At 47.6% G+C, this 18,902-nt stretch overlaps 1 protein-coding gene across 1 annotated transcript; it reads right to left on the reverse strand.

The window, feature by feature from the left end:
* Positions 1-174: 174 nt before the first annotated feature.
* ZNF280D (zinc finger protein 280D) lies at positions 175-17,440 on the reverse strand. Its single transcript, XM_042471355.1, is given in 21 exon segments — positions 175-3,012; positions 3,750-3,805; positions 4,000-4,048; positions 4,590-4,626; positions 4,729-4,847; positions 6,067-6,129; positions 7,019-7,156; positions 7,556-7,869; positions 8,576-8,710; positions 9,521-9,667; positions 9,766-9,866; positions 10,074-10,231; positions 10,785-11,011; positions 12,175-12,278; positions 12,569-12,706; positions 13,255-13,348; positions 14,094-14,252; positions 14,254-14,375; positions 14,503-14,568; positions 15,358-15,512; positions 17,434-17,440. Coding segments are annotated over 20 exon segments (4,227 nt in total). The 5' UTR covers positions 15,503-15,512; positions 17,434-17,440; the 3' UTR covers positions 175-1,157.
* Between the last annotated feature and the right edge of the window lie 1,462 nt (positions 17,441-18,902).

Genomic DNA, 18,902 nt, shown 5'->3' on the forward strand with positions numbered 1-18,902 from the left:
TTAAGAGCGTGTCCTCATGGGGCAAGACTGGGTAAAAGTCCTTAAAACACAGACACAGTCTGCCTTTGCTCCTGGGTTTTCTTAAAGGGAGAAGGAGATGTGGGGCATCAACAGATAAACACAGACTGGTCAAGCGTTTCACAAATGCAGACACAAATGGCAAAATAACTCACCTCATTTTCTTGCAAATATTTACTCCAAAATATGTACATCAGTGTCTCAACAGAAGTTCAAAACATTTAAGTCCAATAGAAACAAACCTCAATGAGTCCAAAATCACTTCCTAAAAGAGTCAGCTAACAGCATTTCAGTTTACACTTGTTAATACTTAAAAAGCAAACTACTGTTAAATCATAGTATGCATTCCTTCACCTGGCTACGTAGCAAAATGGTTTTCATGCCAACCCCATTCCCAAATGATCCAATTCTTGTTTTGTTTTACACGGATTTAGACTACTACTGTCTCAATGCCTGATTTCAATGTCTTCTTTAATCCTCAGTCTGGGGGAGGTAACAGTTCACACCTTTCTAGTTCAGTTCCGGGTTCTTCCAAAACAGCTGGGGTTTGGGAGCCTGCTGTCAGTAAGAACACCCTTTTAGACATCAGGAATAGCCTCAAAGTCCACAGTGTGTCCTCTTCTGTACAAGTAGTGTGTCATCAGGGCTGGCACAATAGGAAATCACCAAATGTTTTCGATTCTCACTTTCACTGGAAGTCTCAGGTCACCCCCTTTTTGCGTAGGCTCAGGCCGATCCAGAGGTTCCAGAGCTTTCAACCATCTTCCCTCTCCCTTCACTGCCATAATTTGAGGGGATAAGAACACAACATGCAAGCCCAGCTTCACACTCTGGGCAGAGAGACGACAACGGCTCCAGCAGAACACAGCCTCCCAGGACTAAAAAAACCTAAGGGGCTCTTACAAGGGGGCGGGGGAGATCGAGGACACTGCTTGGGAGCAAATGGCTAAGAGGCTTCCCTCTCAGCTTCACAGGTGAGGAGGGCACTGCAGGCAGGCTCCACGGCTGGCTCATCCTGCCCCCCGGGAGCACCACAGAGGGGCTGATTTGTCACACATAAACTTTAACCGTGTGCAACACGATTCACTGTTAGGATGCCCAATAGTCTGCAGAGCGATGGGTTCTGTTGACATTTGGCTTCAGCTGGCTTCCTCGCTTCTGTCTGCAGGGTCCAGCAGGGCCTCCTCAGGGCTTGGGCTTCCCGGGTCTGAAGAGGGAGCGTCGCCTTGTTCAGAACCTTCCAGGGAAGCCTTGGCAGAGGAGGCAACGCCCCCTTTCTGCAGAATCTCTGTGGCTTCATGCTCAAGGACCTCCGAGGGAGTCAGGGGCTCCAGATGGACGCTGCCCTGCTCACTCACGTCTGAAGTGGCCGAGTCTGGCTCCCCTCTTCTTCTCAAGAACTGCTCAAAACTGACATCTTTGTCGGATGCCAATTCTTCACTGTTCAGGTTCATGTCTGCCTGCTCAGCTTCATCTGAGTCATCCGCCTGCGCTTGGACAGCAACAACAGCAGCCTCCGAATGCTGGTGTGAACCCGTGTCAGGACCTCCTCCAGGCTGGGATGGTTCCTCGGGCACTGCCTTTTCGTGTGAGGATGCCTCTGGGCAGGCCTGGGGCTCCAGAGAGGGGGTGCTTTCCTCAGGTGACCCAACAGAGACGGTCTCTTCACCCCCATCAGACTTGTGTCCGAGATGGTCTCTTGTTGCATCTTTTGGAGATCCTGTAGGACAAGCATGACCATCTGAAATGCAAAACTCTTCTCCACTGGACACAGAAGCACTGTCTTTATGGTGAGCAGCTGAAGGAGCTTCTTCACCAGCCTCGCTTCCAAGCCTGTCCCTCTTGGCTTCTTGGGAGGGGTCAATAGATTCATTTGAGCAGAAGGTGGGTACTGAGCTGGCTTCAGTTTCCGAAGTGGAGGGCAAGGGGCTCTCCTCACTCTCAGCTGCTTGAGAACCATCTCTGTCAGCAGGCAGGCAGCCTTTGGTATCATCTCCTCCTCCTCCAGCAACGTCAATGGGGTCCTCTGAGCAGGTGGAAGGTGCTGTGCTGGATGGGGCTTCTAGAATGGAGGACAAGGGGCCTTCCTCAGATGCAGGGGCCAGACCACCACTTCCTCTCTTTTCTTGGTCCTCTGAATCTTCTTCAGCAGCATCTACAGGTTCATCTGCACAGACAGTAGGCCCTGAAAGGGGGCTTTTTTCTAGAACCAAAGGCAAGGCGCTTCCTTCACACTCCATCACTAGAGAACTGTTCCCTTCACTTGAAAGGCAATTGGCATCTCCTAGTTCAGCAGCATCTGTCGAGTCTGGAGAGCAGGCAGAAGGCCTTGAACTATTTTCGTTTTGCAAAGCTGATGGCAAGGTGTGTTTTTCACCTTCCTGACTTGATAGGCAGTCTGGGTCTCCACCTTCAGCCGTGTCCATGGGATCTTCTGAGCTGGCAGAGGGCCCTGAATTGCTATGCTTTTCTAGGACTGGAAGCCTGGTGCTGTCCTCGGATGCAGTGGCCGCAGGATCTTCATCTCCTGGGCCGGCAAGGACTTCTGTGTTTCCATCTCTGGCAGAGTACTGTGAACAAGCCTGGAATTCCAAGTGGGAGCCATCTTCTGCAGTTGATGCAGGTACAGTTTCTTCACCTTCAGCAGCTAAAAGACTTTCATCTGTCTGACTTCCACTAGGACCTCCATTTCCTTCCTCCGCAGAGTCTTTGGCGCAGGCATGGAGCCAAGGAGTAGACATGCTTTTGAGAGGTGGAGACTCTGTTTCTTGACCTTCAATAGCTGCGCAGCCTTCCTCGCTCTGATTTCTGGGGCTCTCCGTCTTTTCTCCTTCTCTTGGGACATTGGAGCTGTCCGGGAGCTCTGGACCAAAACTGTTTGCTAGAACTGGTGCTTTGTTTTCTTCTTCACACTTGGCAACTAAAGCAGCATCCTCATGTTGATTTCCAAAATGGTCTTTAATTGCATCTTCTGGAACATCTTTTATTTGAGAGCTGGGGGTGGGGAGGAAGCAAAGTAAGCAGCTCAACATTTGATTACAACAAATTTACGTGAATTTGCTTTCAAATGCTTCAGGAAAACCTTTCTGTTCCCTCTCTGTCTCCTTCTAAAAACAAAACCTTCAAGTATGACCATTTCCATTGTGCGGGAAAGTGCTGAACCTTAAAATGTCAGCTCTTGAGGAATGCACCACTATTACAATGCATTTATGGGCAAGAAGAGGACATGTATTTGCTCAGTTTCCATAATCTTAAAACCAAGTTCCTCTCCGCTCTCCCCATGCGCTGGCAGGACACTCCTTTTTCTAGAGTGAACCCCTTGGGCAGTGAGAAGAGCATTGTCCCTCTACTGGCACAGAAGAGTCTCTGGAGCTCAAGGAAACTGCCAGGATATCTAAAGGACACTTCTCAAAATTCTCCAAGGTTAAAAACAAACAAAACCCAGCTGCACAAGGACATAGTATGCTCAGCAGGCAGAGTATGGATGCTCTGCTGGCTGGAAGCAGTAAACCATGAAATGAAGTATGCTGGAAGAAGGCATGACTGGCTATAACCTTGAACAAGAGCACTCCATCACAGTGCAACATTTTGTTGCTGGTTTTGCTTGTGATGTATCGACTCCACTCTGACTATGAAGTTTCCTGGGCTCCCCAAGCCCAAGATAATCATTTTTCCAAAAAAGGAGGTGATGATGCCCTTTGGTTTGTGAAAAACATGACTGCTCTCCTTACCTTTCAGAAAGAGAGGTTTCTTTTTCTTCCTCAGGTGTACTGGGCCCTGGAAGTTTCTGAAATATACATAAAGACCCGTGTTTCCCTGTACAGTCCAGAACCCTCCTGCAGAGTCCTCCCATCTGCTGAAGCAAACAGGACCCCAGTGGGGAGCCAGGCCAACCTGGGTCTGTGGCTCTTCCCTTACCCCAGAGAGAGGCTTTGGGCCTGTCAGGCGCTGAGCCTCAAAGCAAGGAGAGAAAAATTGTACCTGGGATTTTTCTTCACTTTCGTTATCCAGTAATGTTTTGTCCAACAGGCTAGAGAACGAAACAACATTCATTACTTTCAGATAGTACACTGGCAACGTTAAAGCTGAGGTGAAATTGGCATTATGGTCTGTCTCATACAAAGCCATGCCAAACACATCACTGTTTACACACAATACAGCTTTGCAAGGCTTTCTACTCAGAGAAATGGCAAGGGGCGGCATCTTCATTATTGATGTGGCATCAATGTGAACTATGCTCTGCTGCACTATGGATACGTACCCATGTTCCTAATCATGGATTAAATGGCTCAGGGCCATAGCATGTCTTCCCCAGTGTACTTCGGATGAGAAGGCAGGAGCTGACAAGCACTTCATTTAAGAGGGCAAAAGCTGCCAAAGACTTGTGCCATTCTTGGATCCTTGCCCTAGTACTTTTCAAAACTCTTAATAAAAACAGTTACATTTAGAGTAAAACTTATTTCTATGTTCTGGAAGAGCTATCAATGAGCTATCTTCCAATGTAGAACCAGAAAGTTAACACAGTCACCTAACTGACAAAAACAGTTAATCCTTAAAACTAACTAACTTACCCCAGAGGATTTTCAGCAGCTAAGTGGTCCATGGGAACTGGAATTAAAAAGATAGGTCCATTTCAAATAAATACTTTTAAAAAGAGAGGATGCTAACAAGTGACTGATACATTAGATACTCAGTTCAGGAGGCACTTACCATTCTCTACAATTACTTGGCAAGTGTGTGTTTGATTGTCGTTTAGGTGGGCAGCCATCTTGTCCAAGTCAGAAACATCAGCCAGGAAATCACAGTTAAGACAGACAACAGTCATGCCCCTAGAAGGGAGGGAGAGATGGAGGAAAAGAGAGAAAAAAGGAAGCTGAGCATGTGTGAGGTGCAGCTAGTGGCTCAAAGGAATTCTCCTGCCCAAGGCAGGCCAGCACTGCTCAGAGTAATAGCCATGTAAAACTCAAGAACTTACAGGTATATAAGCTTCCTTACAAGTCTTTTCCAGGCATTTATTATAAGGCAAAATGTATGAATCATCCTGCAAGAATTTTGATTTTGCAAAACAAACAAACAAACAAATAACAAATAAAAAACACCACAAGAGCACAAAAGGTAAGGCTGCACATGTTGTTGCTAAGCAAGGTGCCCAAAGGCCACTTGAAACAGATCTTGCTCTGCCACCAACATTAGAATGTGGGCCATGTACATACAGCACCCTCCCTTACCTCCATGAAAAGTGATGAAACAGAGTCCAAGCAGTCAAACTAGTGCTAAGAGAAATTTAGCAAACATCAGAATGTGTGCCACAGCTCAGAGAACCAGGTTCATCAATGAACAATTTTGCCTTGAATGTTAGTGTTCAGTTTCATCTCATTCCAAAATAGAAATCTTCTGAGTTTACAAACCAGTTTCTTACAAGATACCAAAGTTAGTTGAAGGAAGAGAATCTGCACACTTTAAATTTGCCTCAACAATAACAGACTGCAATTCTAAATGCACTTACAAGGGAGTAAGTGCCAATAAACACAGAGGGAGTTCTAAGAAAACATGCAGAGGATTGCACCACACTCTGCCAAAGACAGGCACACATCTTAAGAAGAAAAATGAAGAAGTGGTTGTCAGGCGCATGGTAAACAGGTCTGATAAAATGACATGGATGTGGCCACTACGTGGAGCTGTTGTGCAAGTTATTTACAGCTCTAGTGGCAGTTATACAGTATATGTCAGCATTTAAACAGTGCATCATTGGAATGTTGATGCAACTGTCATCGAGGGAGAGTGAGACAGTGTGCGCTTCAGAGAGGGTTGTTACTGATGTGGATGGTATTGATGTATCTAGTGTTGTACTCAGTGGAACTTCTATGAATAAAAGCTTCATCTGAGAGAAGATTACAGTGTCTCTTTGCTAATTGAGAAAGCGACAGGTGTTTCTCCAGCTCACAAGCTACTGACTACAGTCACAAAGGTGGAGAATCTGGCGCCATACGTTAATGTGTTGCCTCACGTGCTTCACAACAACATCAAAAGCGTTTTAACAGTGGTTACCTCAGTTCATCTGAATGTGTCTTGTAAATCCAAAATCTTTTACTCTGACGATCACTATGAAAACTACAAGAAAAAAAAAAAGAAAAGAAAATGCAGGTCCTACAAATATAAACTTTTCGTATCGTATAATTCAAGTTTCAAAAAGTATTCTCTCCTTACTATAAGACATGAACACAAACATTTATCTGGCATGGAGAAACGGGCTCAGGACCCTGGGAGGGGATTCCTGTGTCTGTGCATTTCATTTTTTTCTGCCTATGTGTAATACCTTGCATTCTCCATGTTGAAACTCATTGGTTAGTTTTGGCTCAGCTTTCTAATCTATTGAGGCCTTTTGAATGTTGATCTTCTCCTCTGCGGTATTAGCTACTCCTAATTGGTGCCATTTGCAAATTTGATAAGCATGCCCTCTATTCCTTCATCCAAGTTGTTGATAAAGATGTTGAATAGCAAACGGAGCCCAGGACAGAACCCTGTGGCACTCCACTGGTCACTTCTTTCCAAGATGAAGAGGAGCCATTGCTGAGCAACCTTTGGGTTCGGCCAGTCAACTAATAAAGAGGATGTAAAGCGGTACAGCACATCCCTTATCTGCAACCACAGCCCAGAAACACTAACCTTGGGAAAGAGGCCACTCTGCCCTACCTTCTTCTCCCCCTTAAAGCTCATGCCTAGTTTTAGCCATGATTAACCCTTACCAAGCCTCCGCCCATAAACAAATCCCAGTGAAAGTGGGACCCTGCTGAGCTGGAACCTTGGTGGGGCTCAGAGGAGGAACAGCGGTTGGGATGGGGAATCCTGCTGGATGGAAGGATGTCTCAATTTCTCACTAGGGCTAAAGCCTGGCTGTATTGCGCTTGCACTGAGGCAGAGACTTCTGGCTACAGATGCCAGAGAATTAAAAAACACACTGGGGCTGTAACCTCCTCACTTGGGGCTGGAGCTCTCCTACCTCATCATGTGGTTCACGTAAGCTTTGCTGCAACTTGTGCTGTATCTGCACAAACTGCAGTGGACGTAAGCTGGGAAGTGGCTGGCAAAAGTCCTGATGTCGGAGTTGCATTCAATGCATTTTTGAATATCTGGACACCTGACGGGAGGGAAAGGCAGAATTAGGACTCAAGGAAAACTCTAGGAATTCTCATTTTAGGACATCATTTGTTTCCAGGAGACACTAGCAAAGGTGCAAAGAAACAGATCTCTGGATGGTGCTCTGGAAAGTTCCCTGATTTTCTGCAGAGGCTTTTCAAGGGACTCAACCTTACAGAAGGCAGTTCCAGCAATGTTGGCTATTTTGGGAAGGCTTTTCTCATGGTGGCAGCAGCACTGGCCACTCAAGACACCGCCGAGACTAATTTTGTTCATGGGAAGAATGCAGCCAAACCCACACTCTCTACCAATCTGGAGACCCCAAATCCTGCTGCCTCTTTAATCCCTCCCAATTAGTTTCTAAAGCCACTGTCTGCAAACATCCCAAAAGACTCTTTACCTCAGATGGTTTAACGCTGTATTTGCAATTTTATTGTTCTTTTTGTTGCTGTTCCCACTGCTGCTATTCAGGCTGCTGATGCTGCTAGTGCTGCTATTGCTGGTGCACAGGCTTTGCTTCTTCTGAATGTTCAGGGGCTTCAGTTTTGTCTTTGCTTTATTTGCATTCAGTCTGCTGTTGCTCTTTGTGTTTGCCACTTTAGCACCAGGTGACAACTGTAAGGTGGATACATTTGCACTAACTGGCGAAGCACTAACTGGGGAAGCAGTTGTCGACACTGGCTGAAGAGACCCAGCGGAAGCTCTGATGGTAACCTAGGAAGACAGGAAAACCGTAAAAATCTTTCCCTTCTCAGGGAAATCTATCTGGTGGCACAGACTTTGCATTTAGTATGGGAAATCTTTGTCCTTCTGAACAGAGTTGCACCTGTTTATAGCCTGGACCAGAGATGGCTTTAGCCCCACTGTCAAAGGATACATTAGCAGAAGTGCACTTATACTAGTGAGTGCCTGTCCTGTCAAAATGGCCAGAAGTGGCAAGAAACCCAAGCCCACCAACCAGGGGAAGAGTGAGACATACCATGCTTGCGTCTCCCTCTTTCCTATTGTGTGCTTACCCCAAAAGGACAGTTCTAGGGGGAGTCTGGAAAGGCTGAATGTTGGCTAGCACTCTTGGGGAGCAGGCAGCCTAGGCAATGACCCTTCCTCTCCACAGTGGGACTTGTAGAGTGGGCTTACAGAACTATCTTCCCCCAGGTGCCCTCCTGGGGCAGCTTGCAGGGGTCAATGCAACCAGAGCAGGAGCCTTGCAAACTGGCAAGCTGGCTCTCAGAGCAGGAACAGGACAGAGTGAACCTTGAGCCCTGGTCCTAAGCGCAGTCAGAACAGAGGGGAAAACAGAGGTTCCCCAAGCAGCCGTTGGGAAGATGTCTTGTATGCCGGCACACAGAGTGCTCTTACATTGGTCCTCCACCTCCAACTCGTGGTGAGAATAAAACATTATACAGTGCTTTGAGCTTACTTTGGTTCCTGGAGGTAATCCTTCTAGCTGAACAGGTTTTTTAAACGTCCGATGATGCTGAGATTTATGATCTGTTTTTTCTTTGCAAGTCAAGAACTGGAGTCTGCACTTGGTACAGCGATGCACCCCCTTTTTCTGTATTTTTTTAAAAAAAATAAGGATATATTGATAAAATGTATTGATGAATTCAAATTCTCATACTGGAATAATAATGCAGACTGCAAATAGAGTGACACCTGTGTAATACTCTAATTCATGCCTGCTGAACAGAGGTTTAACACAGCCAAGGAGTTGTGAAAATCTAAATATTAAAGATGCTATGAGCATCAGTGGGCATGGGCACCAAAAAGACTACATGTACATCAGTTCCACTTACAAGATTCAAAGGCATCTAGCCTAAGACAATGTTACACACAGCACATTTATTATAAACTGCCTTGAATCCCATTGTGGGAGAAAGGCAGAATATAAATCCTGGAAATAAAAAAATAAACGAAAACCGCTCAAGCAAGTCAATGACTAGTCAATAATAATGCTTCCGTCAACACCTTCAAGTCAAGCTTTACAAAGAAAATAAGAAAACCAAGGTGCCCCCAGTTCCTGCCACCCAACTCTCCTTACGTGGCTGCTCTGCCACCTCATGGCACATGAGCTGTATTAGCTTCAATCAACACTCACTTTGATACTTGGGAGTTTACTGAATGTAGCCGGATGGTTATCAACTCTTTTTTTAATGATGAAGAGTTACAGCAGTGCATATAACAGCAATTACAGTATTGCAACCCCAGATCATACCAGACCAAGTCAACACAAAACACTTTTCTACAGTAGTTCATAATGATGGTTCCTTCAACACCTTCAAGTCAATTAGGTGCTGCCACACAGGCATTTTTGTTCTGTTAGCCTACTGTTTATGCTCTGAAGGAAACAATGACAAACTCTTACCTGATGCCTCATAAAGTGATGCATGTACGGTGCCCCAATTTTAATAACTTTAAGGCAAAATGGGCAGAGCAAGTTTTTTGTGTTCTCATGAACGGCTCTAAAGTGTTTTTCCACATCTGAGAATGTTGAAGACCTGTAATTACACACCTAGACACAATTGAAAAAGGAAGAAAGACTTGAAATAACATTCTTTGGAAACATCAAGCTGATATATACATAGGCAAGAGAAGAATATTCCAAGATACCTGGCACACATAGGGCATTTCCCCAGGCTTGTGATTGTCCTTCATGTGCTGCAAAAGAACCTGCTCAGTTTCAAAGGAGAGCTCACATATTTTGCATATAGCTGGAAGAGAGGAGAAACAATAGCTAAACGGATGGGGAAAAGAACCCACACAAATACAAAATCGCTGGACAGAACAAGGTGGCTGGTGCCTTCAGTCGAAAGATGGCTTCCATAGCAATTTATGAAAGGTTAAGGTCTTTTTAGATTGTAAGCCTGAGGACAGGGAACTGCCAAAATGTAAACCGTCTATACAGTCCAAACACTCACTGGAGGACTCGTGAGGGGTATGGGTGCTTTCGATGTGGCACTGGAGCTGGAAGGGCGTTGGGAACTGGCGGTAGCAGTGCTGGCAAGTGGTGTGGCTCTCCCAGCTCTCGCTGTTCTGTTTCTCCAACTCCAGGTGATGTTTCATATGGTTCATAAACCTGAGAAAACCAAACCACACCTCAGGGAGCCACACTTATTGGACCAACACACCAGTTCGGAATGAATGGCAAAGACACTGGAGAGACTGGTATCGGCATATTACGTGCATGTACTGCCCTCTTAGACCTTGCTGCTGGATGGGCCCCTGCGTCCTTCTTTGCTGGACAAGGGCTGCAAATGCCTCAAACAGAGGTGCAGAAATAAAGGGGAGCTTTTTAAATGGGTAGTTTGTAACTACAGAAACTAAAAAAGGAAAAGGGGCTGGGAGGGACCTAGCAGCATCTTCAAGCCTAAGCTTTTGTGGACCCTGGGCCAATTCAACAGATTCATCTACAGAACACCACAGGTTCCTCAGAGCAGCAGTGGTTTTCCCTGGACGCCAGGCTTATGGCTCTTATCTTACCAAGGGACTACCAAAACAGCCTCCTGGGAAGAACCCAGGTCAGCCCAGAATGTCCAGGATCACCTTCAGGCTGCTCTAAAGGCGGAATGAGAAGAGCATCAGCCTCACAAAATAAATTTGTGTGGATACACTTTTCAGAAGAGAAATACCTGATGTTACTTTTGAGGAGCTTCATGCAGCTGGCACACTTGAAAGTTGTATGTGTCTTCTGCTCCTGGCGCACCTGCTGGACGTTCCCCTCATGCTTGCCATAGTAAAAGTCATTCACTAGCATGATCAGTTTCCCTGATTCAGATTCAGCGGTTTTAGCTGATGCAGCCGAATAGTCTGTATTGGTTGCTCCCAGAAAGGTATGCATCATGTCTGGACAGCAATACTGAGAAGAGAAGGGTGTTTTAGGTTCAAGAGCAGCTGAATCCACATCTCTGCTTACAAAAGAAAAAGACTGTAAGTTTCACTAAGTGAAACCCAAAACCTGAGAAATATCTCCAAAAGGTCTGCCCAATAAATGGGATCTGAGTTCAGACAAGCTACATAAACAAGAGAATAAGCAGACAGTTAAACGTAATAAAAGAAAGGGCCAGAGGCCCTGAAGAACATGCTTCCAAGGAAAGATGCCTAGAATTGTGACCACTCCTTACTGGAATGCAAAGAAACTTTGATTCTGCAGCGATGTGCCTAGCATAAATACGGATGAGCCTGCCCAATTCCCCAAACAATTATTTTATATTTGGATATTTAAATGTTTTAGTTAATTATTTAGTACATAACAGTGGCAGGGATACCAGGCTGGATTTCTGTAGTCTGGACAAATTAAATAATTAATTAAATAAATAAAACAACAGGCAAGATGTTAAAACAGGAAGAGTACAAAAACAAAACCCAGCCAAGAATTAGCTATGGAAAGCTGGGCTACTATAAAGAAGGGGGACTGCCCAACAAGAAAACCAAGTTATTCAGAATTGCAGACTTTTATATACTATCCTAGGGGATCTTTTCAGCTATGTGTATGATGATCTGAGTTGTCAAAGTTTCGTTTCTACGTTCTCCTGGAATTTCATTAACCTTATTAACATGCTGTTGCTTGAAATAAAAGAGAAAATCCTGCAGCTGGACCCTGAAAGTGTTACTTACTGAAAGCAATCCAGAACCAACCAGGCAAATCCAAGTCCATGAACACAGTAAAAGAATCAATTATTTATCACCTTTACTCCCTCAACTGTTTGTTTTTGAAAATGGGTAATGTCCAAAGGGAAGCAGGATGGCAACTTGGGAAAACTAAGATGTGCTAAGAAAGGCTCCCAAAAGTGAAAGGCCTGAGCCCAGCTGGTTATCCCCAGTTAGTAAAGAGCCAGCAAATCAACTGCCCAACAGCAAGCCAAAGGAAAGGATAATCCCACTGATCCAGAGTTCATCTACTCATGGAATAACAAGACTGAGCCCCTCATCTTTATAAATTATTGAACACTTAAGATGTTTTGTAAAAACATTACAAAATTATCATCTTATTTTGTCAGTCCCCTCCATCACAATCTTTACCTTTATGTGATTTTTCAATGGCTCCAAAAGATTGAAATGAATATTACATTTTGGACATGCTTGTGGAAAAGGCGCTCCGTTCTTAATATTGCTTGATGTAACACCTTTAAAAGAAAAAGACATGTAGGTTGGCAGTTCGAGGCTCAGTTGCCGCATGATGGGATGAGTGACCAGGATGGCCCCATCTTGCTCTCCTTTCCTTGGCAATTCAGCACATTTTTGTGCAGTCAGGTGAGTCTGCCTCCCAGCCCTCTGACAGTGGCCCACTAATCCTTAAAAATGGCTCATGGCTCCTTGCCACTCATTTATGGCTTCTTTTGCTTTTCTGAGGGTACTTTGTTACAATGCTCCATAAAAATGACACATGGTTATAATAGCTGGAAGCTTCTCCTACCTTTCTGAAGCAATGAGTCACTGGGAGACTGAATGGAAGGCAATCCAGAGGAATCACTTCCCAGTCCCATTTCATTAGCCTTGGGCTTTTTTGGAGTAATACCATCGGCCTCAGAAGTAGAAGGACGCTTGGACAAACCTGCAAAAAATACAGAGCTATCGGGTCACACCAGCTGGGTAAACAATTATCTTTTTAAAGAATAACAATGCAGCATTGTTGAAATACCAAGAATTTATTCAAGGAAAAACCACGTAACGTAGCCTATTAGTGGAATTACTGGGCAGGCAGGAGCCAGTTTAAAAGATCATGATGGCGTGGATGAGAGAGGAAACAGGGCTGCAGAGACATATGGGGACAGTGGGCTTGAGCAGCTGAAGGGTTTCAAAACTCCAGAGGAAATGCTATTAGGTCCTCACAGGAAGGCAAAAACGGGTGCCTGGAAGACTTTCACCAGTTAAAGAAGCCAAGCTCCCCATAGCAACCACTGGAAACTGCCAGTCAAAAAATACTGCTGATTTTCCATTCATGTTTAGTGCACTGGGTGTGTTTGTGTGCAGCTTTCCTAGACATAAAGGATAATAAATGTTACTGACTGATTTGATAATACATTAGGTGGTTTTCTACTCGCTCTATGATTCTGTTTTCAAAGAAAATACCATTAAGGCGGAAAATGTCTTTAAGCAAACCTGCTGTAATCACTGTCGATCCACTCTGGCACTGTGGCACTCCTGAATTCGGCCTCAAGGCAAAGGCTACGCCCGAAGTATTGTTTGGTGTAACCTGCGGAGATCATATTATTTGTTCAACGTTTCTGGTTATCTTTTTCTTTTAAAGCATTTTAAAATCTACTCTCTGTCAGGAACAGGCCTCATGGTCTAAGACACAAGAGTCCTAGGTGCTGCTCTGCTTCAATCCCTACTTCATTTAACAAAGCCAGAAATACTAGGGACCGGAAGTGTTCCAGATTTTGGATATTTCTGGAATTTTTGCCAGCTGCCTGCTTCTGCCTTGTGAACAACCAGGAACACTGCTGCTGCTGACTCAAAGGCAGAAAGAAGCAGTTGTCTGGAGGGCTCCCCAGAGATCTCTAGAGAAGTACTCAGGTCCCTGATAGAAAACAAAATGGTGCAGCATTTGCAGGCTGCAAAGAGACACAGCTGGAGAGAGACATTTCAAAAACCTGCTTTTAAGTGAAAGATAGAGTGAACTTTCCAACGTTTGCAGCAGTGGTAGGAGGAGACAAATAGCACTGGAAGCTGGAGAATGATAGGACCCAGCCTCTGCATTGAAGAAAAGCCATAAGTTGGAGTTGACTTGAAGGCACAGAACAACAACAGGGGAGAACACAAAGAACGCTCCAAAATCTGGACTTTGATGGACTGGCCCTCCCTGTAGCTGTAGCATGGTGATGGCCAGTGCACTGCAGGAGAAAAGCGGTGCGAGGAGAACTATCCCCACTATGGGCTCCTCTCCATCCCTATCACCCCAGTCCACTACAAGACAGACAGACAGGACAAGCACCTACCCGGCTTAACGTGACTGGCTGTGCGGTCACTGTGGCCACGGGCCTGGAGGCTGACTGGGCCAGTCCAGGTAAGCTGAGGTTCCTCGACAAGGATGGAGCAGTGGGAGAGCGACTGATGGGCTGCGTGAGTCCAGGGCTGGACTTGGCTGTCTCCTGGGGGGGCTGAGCATCCAGAGAGAGACCGCTGCAAGACTGGTGAGGTCCCTGGTGCGCTGCTGACCCGCGGCTGTGGCTGGACAGCTAGTGTGGTCGTTGCCGGTCTGGTTGTCGCAGAGTGGAACCCTTGAGAAACAAGCACAATCCTTGACACTCAGCATTGTCCCCAAAGGGACTGAGACACCCACTGCAACCCTGAAACGCGCCCCACAAGATGATTCCAGCTTGCCAGTCCCCATAGAGAGCACAGTACCTCTTCTGGCTGCACCATTCTGCATTCCCATCCGCGATGAACTGGGGTTGACTCTGTTCAATATATCTGTGAAAGCAGAGTGAAATGTATTCACCCAAACAGGTGAAGGCAATGCAAATCAATTAAGGTATTTCCTCACAATGGAATTACATCAATTCTTGAACCAGCCCCCAAACATTTGGCAGTCTTCACTCTTGTAAAAGCCCCTGCTTGATCCTACCAAATGACTCCAAGGGCACTCTAACAATGTCCTGCCCAGTAAGCATGTTTAATTAAAATAACGCCCAGCTGCAATCCTTACCTTTCTAGAGAGTTATGACCCACTGAAATCTATAGGATTTACTCAGCTGGGGGGGAGAGGAGAAGGGACTGACAGTCAATCACCAAGTGGCACCAGACAAATCTGGTGGACTTACTCCTTGTGAGGAAGAAGTCCCACCATAAGTCACTCGCAGTGACTCAGAAGGTTTCAGTGAGGCTCACTCAGGAGGGGCAGGATTGCAGGCTTAGGGGCCTCTGAAGCTGCCCTTGAGCTCCAGCTACAAGAAAGCAGGTTTCAGCTACACAGTGGAACTTCCTGATGGTGGACTCTCCTTCATGGCAGGGATTTAAACAGCCAAGGTGGATGGCCACCTTTTAGGGATGCTCCAGCCATGGGTCCCTGAACTGGCAGTGGGTTTAAAGAAGATGACCCTTGGGCACCCTCTGATTCTATGACTCAGCTGGCATCAAAAACTCAGGTACCATTTTTAAAAAATCAAACAATCCTAGATCTGGCTACAGATCATAACCAACACTCTGGATTGTGCCCAGAAACAGACTGAATCTAGAAACACCCACAAAATGCCCTCTTACAGGAACTGGTTGGCTTGGAGCTCACAATCTCCCCAACAAAGATGGGTTCATCGTCGTCATCATCATCATCTACGACAATCGGTTTCGCTTTTTGCTGCCAGGGCTCAAGCTCTTCCTCTTCACATTCCATGAACAGCTCTGCCATCGTGGCAGCACTAGACAGAAAGACAAGAAGACAGACAGACAACCTAAGAAATGAGGGGTTACCTCTGTTTTCTTAATAAGTAAACTCACTGGAAATACTCCACAGAGAACAGCACCTGTACCAGAGGCATTACTGGAAAGAAAGGCAGCACATGCCATAAAAGCAAAGGACAAGGAGGCTGAGGGAGGCACTTCAATACACCAGTCAGGGGTGTGAGGAGGCCCTCCGGTCGTTAGAGATGCCAGTGCCCTGGAAAACAAAGAACCCCAAAGGGGTTTACAATGTAAACCCGTTACAAACATAAACCTTTTCCAGTGGGAAAAATGGAACTTTTGGGAAAAGTTAACTCCAATGAAGAAGTGAAATGGTTTCTAAGACGATGGTAAGATTTGCTCAAAGTGCCAGGAAGCGTTTAGTACCAAAATCTACTGAATTGGGCCACGCTTCCAATGCAAGCTGGAGAAATATGCAACACTTACAAACACACTGTGTTTCAACATTTGTGGGCGCTGCCTTCTTCATGAGGAGGAGAGGGCAGAGAGAGCATGTGCGTTGCCTCTTGCCCTATTCTGGGGGGCTTTCTTTTATTTGGGGGAAGCGAGTGCCCTGCCACCACTCTCCACAATCAAGACTTATTTACACCGTGTGTTAAAATGTCCTGCCCTGAACTCTAAGATGGTGCATAAGGTGCACTGCAGTAAAGCACTATTGCTATGCATATATCCAGATAGGTTGTATGCCTGATCCGTACAAATGTACAAATGATACACTTAATTTTGCCCACTTTTGTGCTTTCTCTTCTCAGCGTCTCCTTCGCTGCTGCCACTGCTGCTACTGTCAACCATCTGCAACAGTTTCCTTGTACAGAATGCTTTCATAAGTTTCAAATGTCAAGTAGTACAACTGGAAATACTAAGTAGCGAATACATCATTTTACTTTGCTCAAGGAGTAACTCTGTTTAAGACTGGTGTGAATGCACTACTAAGCCCAAAGGGAAGGCCTGGGCTAATGCTGCCAGACTGGAACGTTTCCAATGCAAGCCTTGGCCCCCTTGAGCCACAAGGCCTTGCGCTCAGAGAGTATACACTGTAAAATATAGATGTGAAAAATAATGCCAGATCCATGGAATGCCCTTTGTGGTGTTTTAAAGACCATTAAGTTAAGAAGACAGAGTAATTATTATTATACTCGGAGTTGCTCTTGTTAAAAGGACAGCATTCTGTCACATGCAAATGAACGTAGCGCACAGGCCGAGACATCGAAGCTCAAGGGTAGAGGCTTTGTGGCCCAAGGATGAGTTGTTGGATCTGGACCCGTGGATAAGTGGATGGGCCATGATGTGAGGAAAGGCCTCTAAAGGAGGAATAGCCAGGGCAGCAAGTGCCAAGTGACTGGCACCATCCCCGAAGGCACGGGCGTGTTTTGCGCTCCCAGAGATGAAAGCGGAAGATGGATGGAACTGTGAATGGAGAGGACTCACTGCCCACGGGGCACATGGCTCACTTTTTCAAAGCAGGAGCCAAGGGACAGGGCGGCACTTCAGAGAACCTGACCCTAAGGAGCGAGAGGCCTGGGCTTCTCCAGGGCCTCCTCTCAGGGGCCCAGCCTTCTCCTCCAGAAAGCCTGAAGTCAGGCGCGCCATGGGGCAGGCCCTAGGCGTTGTTGGGGCCCGTGAAGGGGAAGGCCCCCCGGGAAGCAAGAGCAGGAGGCCAGGCCGAGGGAAGGGAAGGCTGCCGGGGCCATCCTCCTCCTCCTCCGGAGCGTTCCAGGGCAGGACAAGAGGCGGGAAGGCAAGCGGCGAGGGCCCCATGGGAGGGAGCCCACCGTGTGCCTCGCTCTCCGTTCCACCGTCGTCCTCCGCGCGCGCCCCGAAGGAGCACATGGACCTCTCTCCCGCAGGAAGGGAGGGAGGAGAGGGAGGGGGCTTAACCGGGAGGAGCGGCCTGGCGAGGGAGGCCCCAGGAGGCTGCTCGTGGGGAGGGAGGAGAGGCGCCTGTGCGGCGCAGAGGGAAGGGAGAGGAGCGACACGACGCCCCTTCCTTGCCTACACCGGAACTGGAAGGCAGGCGGCACAGGCAGCGGAAGCCGAGACAGAGAGAGAGGAGAGGGCGGCCCCCCCCGGAGGAAGGGAAGGGAAGGGAAGCCAGCGGAGGGAGGGACCACCCAATGAGTCCACAGGCCTCCCCCGAGGAAGCCGCGCTCCGTGCCAAGCCTAACTTCTTCCCGCTGGGAGAGCAAGAGCCTGTCGCGGGTCGACGCCCGTTCCGCTCCCTTCCACTCGGCTTCCTTCCGGAGGAGGCCCCAGGAGCCGCCGCTCAGGCATCTCCATCGGCCCCCGAAGGCCAAGCGAAGGGGCGGGGCCCACGCCGGGCCGTTTGGCCTGCCTTTGAAAGGGAGCCCAGTCCCCGTAGACGTCTTGTTCAGGCCGTGTAACACTAAGGGGAGGTCTGTAGCCCCGATGGAGGAGGAGGGCGCTCTCTCAGCTCTCTATTACCCGAGCAAAGCGCTGCGCCTTTCCCTGCGTGGCAGCAGCCCCACCAGGGCTCCCCACTCCGTCTCTCTCCGGGCGCTCAATGCCCTCTCAAGTGGACCAGCCCTGGACCTGACACTCCGACCCTGGATCCCCAGCCAGAGCCACGCTCGTCCCCAGAGGAGTGTCACTTCCTCCGAGGGAGAGAAGAGGCTCCTCTTCCTCGGCGGCTGAAGGCGGGAGGGCAGAGCTTTCCTCTTGGGGGAGAAGCCTCCCTGTCCAGAAGGAGGCGGGCAGCCCCCGCGGAGGACGCGAGACCAGCCTCCAGCAAGCCCGCCCCCGGCTTTATCCAGTCCCTCTGGAGCCCGGCGAGGAAAGGGGCCTGTGTCTCTACTCCCTGCGGGTCCTCTCGCAAAATCTTGGGCCTTGGCCATTCTTCTTCGGCTGGGGCAACTGCAACTACTGCTGGTTGCACACCAGCCAGACCGTTCCTCTCACTGTGGAAAGTAAGGCTGAGCTTTAACCGTCCAGCAAGTCGCTGTCCTCTGTGGCTGGGGCCTCTCCCTCTCCAGCTGGCCACTGCTGAACTGTAAGCTGCTGGGCGGGGTGGGCGATGGTTGGTTCCACCTGGGGTGGGCCATGTTGGCTGGGCGCCTGGGGGGGGGCATAGGGCGCTTCTGGTTTAGCCACCCATGGCAGATGCCCACCCAGAAGTATTTGCAGCCGTCATGGGCCAGAGATGCCCAACAAAGTTTAGATCACAAGCCAGTCAGTGGCCTGAAGGTGAGTTGGCCACACGAGGGAAATCCAGGCGTGTACTGTGTAACTACAATCTGAGACACGAGCCACATTAATCTGGAAATCTTCAGATCCTGGCAACAGGGATTGTGTAGCATAAGATTTCATAGAACTGGTGGGCTAGTTTCTGG

Source organism: Sceloporus undulatus, chromosome 6 (assembly GCF_019175285.1).
Source record: "Sceloporus undulatus isolate JIND9_A2432 ecotype Alabama chromosome 6, SceUnd_v1.1, whole genome shotgun sequence".
NCBI classification, from domain to species: Eukaryota; Metazoa; Chordata; class Lepidosauria; order Squamata; family Phrynosomatidae; genus Sceloporus; species Sceloporus undulatus.